Source organism: Chiloscyllium punctatum, chromosome 10 (assembly GCF_047496795.1).
Source record: "Chiloscyllium punctatum isolate Juve2018m chromosome 10, sChiPun1.3, whole genome shotgun sequence".
NCBI classification, from domain to species: domain Eukaryota; kingdom Metazoa; phylum Chordata; class Chondrichthyes; order Orectolobiformes; family Hemiscylliidae; genus Chiloscyllium; species Chiloscyllium punctatum.
In genome coordinates, this window is record NC_092748.1 from 61471656 (window position 1) to 61483848 (window position 12193).

General features: G+C 42.5%; 1 protein-coding gene across 6 annotated transcripts in view; it reads right to left on the bottom strand.

Annotated features, from left to right (window-relative positions):
- Positions 1-12193, bottom strand: part of kalrna (kalirin RhoGEF kinase a) — a 753406-nt gene that overhangs the window by 348588 nt on the left and 392625 nt on the right. For all 6 annotated transcript variants that reach the window (XR_011961692.1, XR_011961693.1, XM_072579334.1 and 3 more), the window contains one exon: positions 8555-8677. Coding sequence is in view for 4 of the 6 variants with exons in the window: in XM_072579334.1 (XP_072435435.1) it covers positions 8555-8677 (123 nt within the window). In the remaining 2 variants the exon portion in view is untranslated. The remainder of the gene's footprint in view (positions 1-8554; positions 8678-12193) is intronic.

Genomic DNA, 12193 nt, shown 5'->3' on the forward strand with positions numbered 1-12193 from the left:
TAGCATATAACTTCTGCGTCCTTATACTTCAGTCCTTTCGACATAAAGGGCTGCAATCCAATAGTCTTCTTGATTATTTTCTATACCTGCCCATAGCATTTTACAAATCTATGCAACTGGACCCCCAAGTCTCTTTGGCCGTACACTATACTTAACCATATCATCTTGAAAGTACCCTAATCTTTCCTTTTACAGGCCCAAATGGGTAACCTCACACTTGTTTAGATTGAACTTCATCTACCACAGTTTTGTCAATTCATCTAGTCTATCAATATCCCTTTGTAATTTTAAGCTATTTTTAGGCTGTACATCCACATTTCCCAACGTATCATTATTTCAATAATACTATGCCTTTCACACAGAAGTGTAATAACTCCATATTTAGCCACATTTATTCTGCATCTGCCACATGAGTTCCCACTCACTCAAATTGTTTAAATCACTTACATCCTCAAAAGCTCCAATAGATCTGCTTTTCATAAATGCATGTTGGCTTTGACCAATCCATTAATTCACAACAACCATATACATCAATTAATAGATTCCACTCTACTTACCAAACCTATCCTAGCTGCTCCCTTGCCGACAACACTATGCACTTAGTAACTGCTTGTGTGTAGAAATCAACAACTAATCTGTGAAGACTGCATCTCTGTTGCTTTTCTCTGGTTATGTTTTCAACATTATATTTTTATCACAGCTGCTTCATGTGAGAATCTTGTAATGCAGCCCCACAGACTCACTATCTGAATCGTTCACAGCAACTATTCCTCTGCTGGGTACTTGGCCAAGCAAGAATGGTTGCTGATGCATTGTCATCTGAATTTACACCTTGATTATTTCATTGCTCTGGAAAATTGGAACAGGGACGATATCCAAAACGAAGAAGGTAAGCATTAGCAAATCTTTGGCTGTGCTATGGAATAGTAAGCTGCAATGTTCTGCGGATTGACAGCGTGCAACACAAAAAGTTAAAGACAAAGCAAAGAGGAAGGGAAGATGCCAACAAATGTCCTATGCCTCCACGCATGACACCTCCATGCTGGTGGTTGTATGATTTCTGATATAAGAGAGGTCTCTTTCATGGGAACAAGTGTTAGCATGTGATGGGATCCCATATTGTGGTGTGTGCAGCTTCTTCCTGTTATGTGCTAGCTTTCACACAAGGGGTGAACATTCATTAGCATGTGTCTTTTGCCAAATCCTCAATCTTCACGATATTTTAAGAAACATATCACATGATGCATGATAAACACTTAGTGGGTGGCACGGTGGCACAGTGGTTAGCACTGCTGCCTCACAGCGCCAGAGATCTGGGTTCAATAGCTGCCTCAGGTGACTGACTGTGTGGAGTTTGCACATTCTCCCCGTGTCTGCATGGGTTTGCTCCGGTTTCCTCCCACAGTCCAAAATAAAATGTGCAGGTTAGGTGAATTGGCCATGCAAAATTTCCCGTAGTGTTAGGTGAAGGGATAAATGTAGGGTGGGTTGTGCTTTGGTGGGTCGGTGTGGACTTGTTGGGCCGAAGGGCCTGTTTCCACACTGTAAGTAATCTAATATAGTGATTCAGATTCAGAATGAACTGCAGCATTTCAGGCTATGAGTATAAGATCATAAGAAACAGGGGTAGCATGAGGGCATTTGGTCCACTGAGCTTGCTCTGCTAATCAATAATCATGGCTGATCTGATTAAGACCTTAATGACACTTCTTTTCCTGTGCCCAACAACCTATGATTCTTGTGTCAATCAAACTAATTCACCCATGAATATATCTATGGAAAAGAACTCCAAAGACTAACCATTAAAAAAAGGAGATTCTGTGATGTCATATTTGGTCTTATAGACAGTACACCAAATAAAGTGAGGTATTAACAGGCTCAAGGCAATTATTGAATCCACTTGGGTTCAGCAGAAGTATGAGTGAGTTAAAGGTGATTCCTGTCTCAGCACCCTTGATGTCATTACTGACTTCCTTTCTGGACAACAGCCAGATCCTGGGGATAATATGTTCATGCTGACATATTGTTTCACACTTCACCCTACCCGCTCACCAATTTCCTTTGGCAAACAGCAGTCTTCGAAAGAGAAAAGGACCTCTGCTCCATTCTGAAATTCTCCCACCAGGCTCTCTGTGGTTGTACCTGAAAAGAACTCAGGACTTCTACTTATTTGAACCAGGTAGACCTTGTTAACTATGAGATTCTTGATTGGGGTTGTTAGCCTCGGCCAATCAGGAAAGCCTTGGCTGATCAACATAACCAGGAGATTGGAATCTCCTCAGGTGAGGACTGACTCTGAGCTGGCTGGACACAACCACTTTACTGTTCACTAATAAATAAAAGGTGACTTTATGACACAACATTGGTCTCTGTGCAGTTATTTCAGTGCCTATGGGAGAAAACAGGACATGCCTGAAGAACATTCACTTGCAATAGTCATCTTGGAGTTAGGGTAAGCATTTCTGGGATTATGCCTCTATTTGGGAAGCTTGATTCATTTGACCCTGCTGTCAAAGACTGGGCCCAGTGGAAAGAATGCAATATCTTTTCCTAGCAAATAACATTGGGGCAGATGAAAAGCGATAAGTAATCTTTCTGACTGCTTGTGGACCCACAGCATTTTCAGTTATAAGGGCACTTAGCTTTCCCAGAGGCACCAAACACTGAAACTTTCCAAGAGTTGACAGAGTTGGTTAAGGAATATTATGGCTCCAAACCTCCTCTAATCCTGAGACACTGTTGATTTTATTCGGCTATTAGAGAACTGGGGGAATCCGTATCGGGAATTTTGACGAGGTTTCCATGACTAGCAGAGTCATATGATTTTGGGTTAATCCTTAATGAGATGTTAAGAGACTGTTTGGTATGTAGGATTAAAATGTAACCAAGCAGAAACACTTACTAACTGAAGCTCAACTAGACTTCAAACAGGCTCTGTAGCTGGCCTTGTCATGAGAGAATGCGGCAAGTGGAGCATGGGCATCCCAATGGAAGTGGACACCTCGAACTGTCTAACTGAGCCTGGGGAAAACCACTTGAGTGCAGGCAATCACAGAGCCTCATAGAGGGCATGTCCTTAGCAGAGAGACCCTAGGCCAAAGCCGAACATCAGCCAAGTGGCTAAACAATTCTTCAGGATCTGTGCTGGCAAGCCATTGGTTGCTGCAGTATGTGGACTCAAGACAGCAAGGAGTCTTGGTCTGACTTGAGCAGGAAAACTTATAGGCTGTTACCCAGAACAGTGCACACACTGGTCAGTTACTCTACATGTGGGCTGGAACAATTAAGTTGCTTCGTGACACCCAAATCAGAACCAATTAAATTTAATGCTTTTTTAAATGGTCACCTAGTTCCCATGGAGGTTGATACTGGCGCTGCTGTATTTGTGGTTGCAGAATCTGTCTTTAACAAGATTTGCTTAGGACTCTAACCTTTAAGCTTGTGCAAGACCTCAGCCAGACTGAGAACATACACTGGAGAACTGCCTGCAGATTCAGTTCCAGACTCTTATGGGAAGCATTGGTGCCTGCTTATCTCTGATGGTAGGAAAAGCTCTGGCCAAAACCTATTGGGGTAGAATTGGTTGAGAAAGATTCACCTTGATTGGCTCAACATTTTTCGATTGAAAAATGGTTGTCTCAGTGAAGTCCTAGTTAAGTACCCAGGGGATTTTCAAGAAGGGCTCAGGACTATCAAAGGTGTCAAAGCCACTTTACATGTTAACCAGGATGCAATTCTGAAATCTTGCAATGCCTGCCCAGTGCCATTTCCCTTGCTAGCAAAAGTAGAGGTGCAAATCAAAAGACTGGAGAGTGAAGGAATCATTAAGCCATTGCAGTTTGCAGAATGGGCAGCACCAGTCATACCGAATGTGAGACCTGAGAGCTCAGGTTCGCCTTTGTGGGGATCTTAAGCAAACAGTAAACCGCTTATTGCAGCTGGATAAATACCTGACCTCTTGCATAGAGGGCTTATATGCAAAGCTGGTGGAGAGGGGCTGCCCTTCATGAAGTTGGACATGAGCCATACCTATTTGCAATTGCGACTGGATGAGGAGTCCCATAAGTACACAACAATTAATACCCACAAGGGTTCATATCAGCATACAAGACTGCCATTTGGGATATCATCAGCTTGCACTCTTTTCCAGCGGACCACGGAGAACATTTAAAAGGCCACTTATCTGGATGATGTACTAATAACATGGAAGACCAATAAAGAGCACTTGGAGAACTTGGACACAGCGCTTAAACATTTCTCCCAGGTGGTCATATACTTTAGAAGTGAAAAAAAAGTGTGTTCCTGACACTCCAGTGACCTATTTCGCTACAGAGTTGACAAAAGTTACACTCTTTAGAAGAGAAAGTGAGGGTGATCAACGGAGCCCCATCTCCCATGTCTGTACCGGAGCTTAGGTTTTTCCTTGGGTTAGTGAGTTAATACGGAAAATTCATGCGTAAACTGGCCTCCATCTTGGCACCCTTACACCTGCAATTGAAAAAGGGTGAGCCTTGGAAAGGGTCACAGAGCCAAGAAGCAGCCTTTAGGGAAGTTAAAAAGCAGCTATGGTCGTCTAAAGTGTTGGCCCACTATGATACCAAGTGAGATCTAGCTGACAACTGATGCCTCCCCGTAAGGTATTGGGGTAGTGTTGGCTCACCGGTGGGCCCATTGACAGGAATACCCAATAGTGTATGCTTCCCGGACTGGAAAGTTTGACGGTCATCTTTAGAAGTTCCACCAGTACCTTTACGGATGGGAATTTGTTATAGTAACAGATCACAAATGCCTGCAAGGACTACTGAAGGAAGACAAGGTGGTGCTGCCCATAGTTTCCAGTAGAATTCAGTGTTGGGCCTTTATTCTCAGCACCTTACAAGTACAAGTTAGAACACAATCCAGGAGGCCAAGTGGCTAATGTGGATGTCTTGAGCTGCCTCCCACTGGTGAATACTCCTCTGCTGATGCCTTCCCTGGGAGATTCTGTTTTAGTTTTGAACTTCCTGCACACCTTTCCACTCACCACAAACAATACCCGACTGTGGACACAAAAATATCCTGTCCTAGCAAACTAAAACAGCTGGTGATGATAGGGGTAGCAGAAGGGCCATTGCAACCCAGATTGAAACCTTTCTGCACCCGGTGAGACCAGGATGGTATACTACTGTGGGGAGAAAGGGTGATTATCCCAAGTAAAGCTCATGGCCAAATACTGGCTGAATTCCACCAGGGTCATCCAGGAGTTTCCCAGATGAAGATACTGGCAAGAAGCTATATCTGGTGACCAGGGTTGGATGCTGACATAGCTGCGATGGTGGGGTAGTACCCAGGGTGCCAACAAAAACAAAAGAATGCCACCAGTGGCACCTCACATTCATGGGAATGGCCAGGTAAACCCTGGATTCAGTTGCATGTCAAGTATGCCTGTCTTTTCATGTGCTCAATGTCCCTGGTCAGAGTGGATGCCTATTCAAAGTGGTTGGCATGCATAAAGATCGTTCAGCAAACTCTGAGCTGAGAGTTGAGAAGATGTGAGCATTGTTCACAATATAGGGACTCCCGAAAGTATTGTTCACAGACATTAGGACATCATTTAACAGCAAGGAGGTAGTTTGAATATTCTTAAGGTCCATTGGCATTCAGCTTATAAGGACAGCCATTTTCAAATGTTGAAGGCAAGCTCAAACAAGCAGCCCACATATTCAATTGAGATGAAACTGTCCTGGTACCTGTTCAATTATAAATCCATTTCGCATGCGACAACAGGGATAGCTCCAGCAGAGTTGCTGATGGGGAGAAGACTGCACCGGTTAAACCTGATATTAGTTTTGCTTTACATTATAAAATACTGTGCCAGAACTGTAACAAACACTACATTGGACAAACAGACAGAAAACTGGCCACCAGGATACATGAAGATCAACTTGCCACAAAACAACATGGTCCTCTTTCACTAGTATCCTTACAATCAGGTAAGGAAGGACACCACGTCGACAGGGACAACACATCCATCCTAGGACAAACAGAGACATGCACGAGAATTCCTGGAAGCATAACATTCACACAGACTTGGACCCCATTTTGTACCTTCTGAGAAAAAGAACAGGAAATGACATCACAACAGGATATGTTACCACCAACCCAAAGAAACCCAAACATATAAATAGAAAGCAGGAATTATCAGCAGTGCTTTGTCCGGAGGCTCACCGAAGGCGTTACCAAGTATGGTAATGAAATGTCTGAAAATGAACCTTCCAGCTCAGCAAGGAAACCGACATCTAGGTGATCACCTGAAAGCCATTACCTCACAAACAGGTAGGAACAAAATATATTCAGCCCCTCAGAACAGCCTGAACAGTGAGCAGCAACTGCAGATGTTCACCCTCCTTCTAGTGTTGAGGAAACCTTAGAGTCCAAAATGGATGTGGCCTCAATACTGTTGCCACCAGAAGAAAGGAGAAGACTCTTCTGAGGTTTTATGAATGCAAGAAATGGGCCAGAGTCCAGTACACACCACCTGTGTCTGAGTCTGAGGTGAAGGAACTGGACCTGGGCAAAACCATCTCAAGAAAAATTACAAGTGAAAGACCAGGCCAATATCTCCAGATGTAGGAGTCAGAGGGATGTAGTGATTGGGACCACATGGACCTCATTAACTACAAGGTTCTTAATTGGCCCAGGTTAACAACTCCAAACAGGAAAGCCTTGTCTGACCAATAGAGCCAGGAGATTAGAATCTCCTCAGTTGAGGACTGACTCAGAGCTGGCTGGCCACACAGCCAGTATTTACTGCTGTTGGTTTTTGTTGTTAAGGGAACTGATTCCTGAACTGGCTGATCTACACAGTCAGTTTGATACTGGTATTTCTTTATTAAGGACTGATTTCTGAACTGGCTGATCTTTACAGTCAATGTGCTACAGGTGTATTTCAGTTCTCATTTGGGAACTGTTGTTTCATTGGCTGGCTACAGCCTGTGTGTTACTCTTTGTTTTTGGTTTATTTTGAGAAAGGACTATGCTGATTTTGTGGCAGGGCTTAGCCATTGACATCTGGCTTTTTAGTGTCTGCACTTTCCTTTTTCCTTGTGTTTTCACTATTTGGTGTTTGGACTGAGCTTCTGTGAGGCAACTGCACCTTTCCAGATGAACTGTTCCTCCATGGGTAGTCCTGGTTTCTGTGGGTGGACTAGGCCTCTTTAAAGACTGAAATCCTGTGTGTGCACTGGGAGGTGAGCATTTGATGCACACTGGAGTGGACCCTGCCTTCAAGAACCCCTGTGAGTTAACTGCACCTTTACAACGAACTGTATTCCTGTGAGTGGGCCCAGTCCTCTTGGACAGACCAGGCCTCCATGGAGACTGAACATCTGTGTGTGTGCTGTGGGGTGTGCATTTGCTGCTTTTGGGATGGGACTCTGTCTTCGGTTGTGGACTCTGTTCCTGGTAAGAGGGGACATTATTTTTGGTCACTGACTCTGCTTTTTTGCTTGTTGGGTTTATCATCTGCGTTGTCTTGTGTGTCCTTGGGTCTGGCAGGCTTTAGTGTGAGATGGGAGGCTCATGGGTCAAGCTTGTCGCCCCGAGAGCTGGCGGGGTTAGGCTGTCCTGTGAACCAGAAGGTGAGAGGCTTCTCCGAGAGTCAGAAGGTGGGTAGACCATCTTGACGCTAGTTGGCTCGAGAGCCAGAAGATGAGAAGGCCGTCTTGAGTGCTGTTGTCCTGAGAAGAGAGCGGGATGGGCTGTCCTCGCGGTGACTGGAAGGTGTGGTGGGGCGGCTAAGAGCCAGAAGGTATGTGGGCGACTTGGTGGCGGGACCCAGCCTCTGTGCAGTTATTTCAGGACGCAAATGTAAATATTCTTGCTTCTAAATATCCTCCTCTACAGTTTCAAAGTAGTGCTTCTCTGATTTTGACACAAAGTTGCATTTCCCATTGAAGCTGCTGCTAGTCCTTGTCTCTGGAAAACTAGGAGTAACTTACAAGTTGGTGAGAAAGCCAAACTAATTTCTCTGGGTACCTTGTTCTGCCCAACTCCTGCCAGTTTACCTAAACTGAACTCCATTGCCTCCAAGGCTTCTGACGTGCAACAAAGTAAAGAATGCATTAAATAGGGCACTTATTAACAAAAAAATGAGTATTCAATTCAATAAAATAAACATTTTTAGACTCCGTGAATGAACAAAGTGCTGTCAGAAATGATAAAGACTCCAATAATCAAAGAAAGGTTCACTAAATTAAATGTAAGAGCATGAAGAAATGAAGTCTATCTCGCTGAATGATTTTAGACAATTTGAAGATTAGCAAGGCCATGGTGTGTTGAGTTCATTGACTATTGGGAGTTATTTGACTATTCCAGACTGACATTTGAGGACAGTCTTGACTGTGTGTTATACAAGTACTTCGTTTAATTGCTTATTTCCTTCAGAAAGTATTCCATTGTTATAATGAGAAAACCAAGACTTATAAACCAGTAATAACATAGAGATTTAAAGTATTGCTAATTATTTATAATTTAAGTCTTAACAAAGTGTTATAAGATGAGCTATAATTCTCACCTGAGCTACTTCTTCAAAATCATCATGCCTCTTCTGGAGAGCCCGAGCTCTATGAAGTGACTTCCCAACCCCAGTGTGTTTACTTAGAAATGCTTCCCCATGGTTTTCTATCCAGTCTAAAACCTGTAATAATAAAACAAAAATGGTAAGATACAGCAGCAAGACAACGAACAGAAGTAAATCACTGAAGTGCGTCATGCTGCACACCTTTTTTCATAACTTAATATTTGATTAAGAGGATGTTGTAATCAGTTCACCAGAAATCCATAATTGGGAGAAGTTGATTTTGGAATAGCAATTTGTATGAAGGACCAACTAATTGAATCCCAAGAGAAATGAACTGCCAGGTTTGACAACCAGGTAGCTGTATACTGTTCACTATGCAAGACAAAGAAAGGTATCTGGAGATTACTGCAGTATTTTGTCGGTTCTTAGTATTATCATTTTTCTCCTATTTCAGTCAATCTTTAACAATCACCAAATACTGTAACAAGACCAAAACAGAATGGTAAAGATCCCTCTTCAGACATTTGTTTTATTCCATGTCTCTGTAAGATGTTTCTTGTTATTGACAGGCAGTGGAATAACTTAAGCACATTATTTTACACATTAATTATTAAATATGTATTAAAACAATAAATATATTTATTACAGTTTTAATCATTATTAACTGGTCACACAGAAGAAAATAATAGATAATTTTCAAGTGCACTGCAAACATAGTTAATATTATGCTTTTCACATCGTTGTTTCATTATTTTATTTCTACTAACTACAACAGTTTGCAGACAAGGGGCTAAATTTTCACCATGGGAGCGGGAATCCCAAATCAGAAAATCTTCTGACTTGGCAGACACATCTCTCTGGAAACAACCCACACGGGCACAAGTTGTGCTTTGGGGGAGGTGGGGGGGGGGGGGGGGGGGGGGAGGTGGTGGAAATGGTGTTGACGGCACAGAGTATTCAGGAGGCAGCCACAGAAGTGGCTGAGTGCAGCGGTGTGCTAGTTAGAAAGCCTGGATCAGTTTTCTGAGACTTCAGACAAATTACACAATTAGCTGAAAATGTGTTGCTGGAAAAGTGCAGCAGGTCAGGCAGCATCCAAGGAACAGGAGAATCAATGTTTCGGGCGTAAGCCCTTCTAGGCTCACTCGCTTTCAACTCTCACCACACCCATCACGAACAACTCCACTTATTACTCTTCTTTGCCCCCATGCTATTTCTGCAGCCAATCACCACGTATAGATCTTAGCAGTCACGTGAAAAATATTTTTAGAGTCACAGAGTCAAAGAGACGTACAACATGGAAACAGACCCTTCAGTCCAACTTGCTCATGCCAACCAAATATCCCAACCTAATCTAGTCCCAGATGCCAACATTTGACCCATATCCCTCTAAACCCTGTCTATTTATATATACCTATCCAGATAGTTTTTAAATGTTGTAATTGTACCAGCCTCCACTGCTTCATCTGGCAACTCATTCCAAACTCATACCACTCTCTGTGTGAAAGAGTTGCGCCTGAGGTCCCTTTTAAATCTTCCCTCACTCATCCTAAACCTATGCCCTCTAGTTCTGGACTCCCCCCCCCCCCCACCGCCACCACTGCGGAAAAGCCTTTGACTATTTACTCAATCCATGCCCCACATGATTTTATAAACCTCTGCAAGGCTATCCCTCAGCCTTTGATACTCCAGGGAAACCATCCCCAGCTTATTCAGCCTCTTCATATAGCTCAAACCTTCCAACCCTGGCAACATCCTTGTAAATCTTTTCTGAACCTTTTCAAGTTTCACATCATGTTCCAATAGATGGGAGACCAGAATTGCATGCAATATTCCAAAAGTGGCCTAAACAATGTCCTGTACAGCCGCAACATGACCTCTCAACTCCTGTACTCAATAAACCAAATGGCCTCTTCACTATCCTATCTACCTGTGACTCCACCTTCAAGGAACTATGAACCTACACTCCAAGGTCTCTTTGTTCAGGACCTTATCATTAAGTATATAAGTCCTGCTCTGATTTGCTTTCCCACAATGCAGCACCTCACACTTATCTAAATTACAATCCATCTGCCACTCCTCAGTCCATTGGCCCATCTGATCAAGATTCCGTTGTACTCTGAGGTAACCTTCTTCGTTGTCCATAACACCTGCAATTTTGGTGTTACCTGCAAACTTACTAAGTATACCTCCTACGTTCACATCCAAATTACTTACATAAATGATGAAAAGTAGTGGAACCAGCAACGATCTTTGTGGCACATCACTGGTCACAGACCTCCAGTCTGAAAAGCAATCCTCCACCACCACCTTCTGTCTTCAACCTTCAAGCCAGTTCTATATCCAAATGGTTAGTTCTCCCTTTAGTCCATGAGATATAACCTTGCTAACCAGTCTCCCATGAGGAACCTTGTTGAATGCCTTACTGAAGTCCATATAGATCACATCCACCGCTCAGCTCTCATCAATCCTATTTGTTACTTTTCCAAAAAAACTTTTCTTCAGAAGTAAATTTGGATTCAATAACCACATCAAAGACAATTAATTCTTTAATATTTACTTAAAGCCAGCAATCAAAATATGATCTCAGCCGCTCCCCCTCACCGCGTTAGGTATTTTTGGAGTTTTTGAAACTGTCTCAAGTATTCAGAGTGGGATTAGTTATATTAACACTCTTTGTGAAATGTCAACAATGAAATCTATTGAAACTGCAGAATCAGATGGCAACGGATTTTCTAAGCTTAATCAGATGGTCAATCAATGCACTTGAACAGTAGTTATTTTCTTTCACTCTAACCACCGTCTGCAGCCTGCTTTCATCACTTTTCAAGGGTAGGGAATTAAATAACTTTTTGATTATGATGCTTTATCTGCCCTTCAAAAATGTTTATGCCTCCTGCATTAATCTGTGATTCCTGCTGTGCAGACCTATCTCCTTGTAACTATGAAAATATGGTCTGCTTGAACCTCACAACTAATTTCATGGACCACTGTTGAGTTTTGATCAAAGTTGAATCTGGCTGAAATGAGGCTCTTCCACTTATGTGTCCCACCAGCCATTTTTAAAAGCATTTGGAGTCAGCCAACATCAAACAGCTGTCCTGTTGGATTACATGTCATTAAAATTTATAAAGTAAAATTATGAAGTTAAAAAGATGAAGAATTTAAAATTGATAAAATCCTCCATAAACAGTAGCTGTGGATTCAAGAAATTAACAGCTTGTTCAATAAGCCTACAATGACAGATAGATGCTAATGAAGTGGTCATGACACTAGGGCCCAGGTTAATACTCTGGGGTCCTGGGGCTCATGTCTTATTTTGGAACCTAAAATTCAAATAATAAAAGATCTAGAATATAAAACAGATCTCAGTAATTGTGACTATGAAAACTATCATTGATTATTGCAAGACCTGTCTAATTTGTTCATTTCTCTTAAGGATGGAAAGCTAATATCTTCACCCAGTCTGCAGGTCCACATGGTTAACTCTTATGTGATTGATAGAATAGACTAACAAGCCATTTATCTCAAGCGTAATTAGGGATGGGCAACAAATAGTGGTCTTGCCAGCAATACTACACCCCATGAAAGAGAAAAGAGAAAAAGATTACCCGAGTCTATCGGTCTACACAT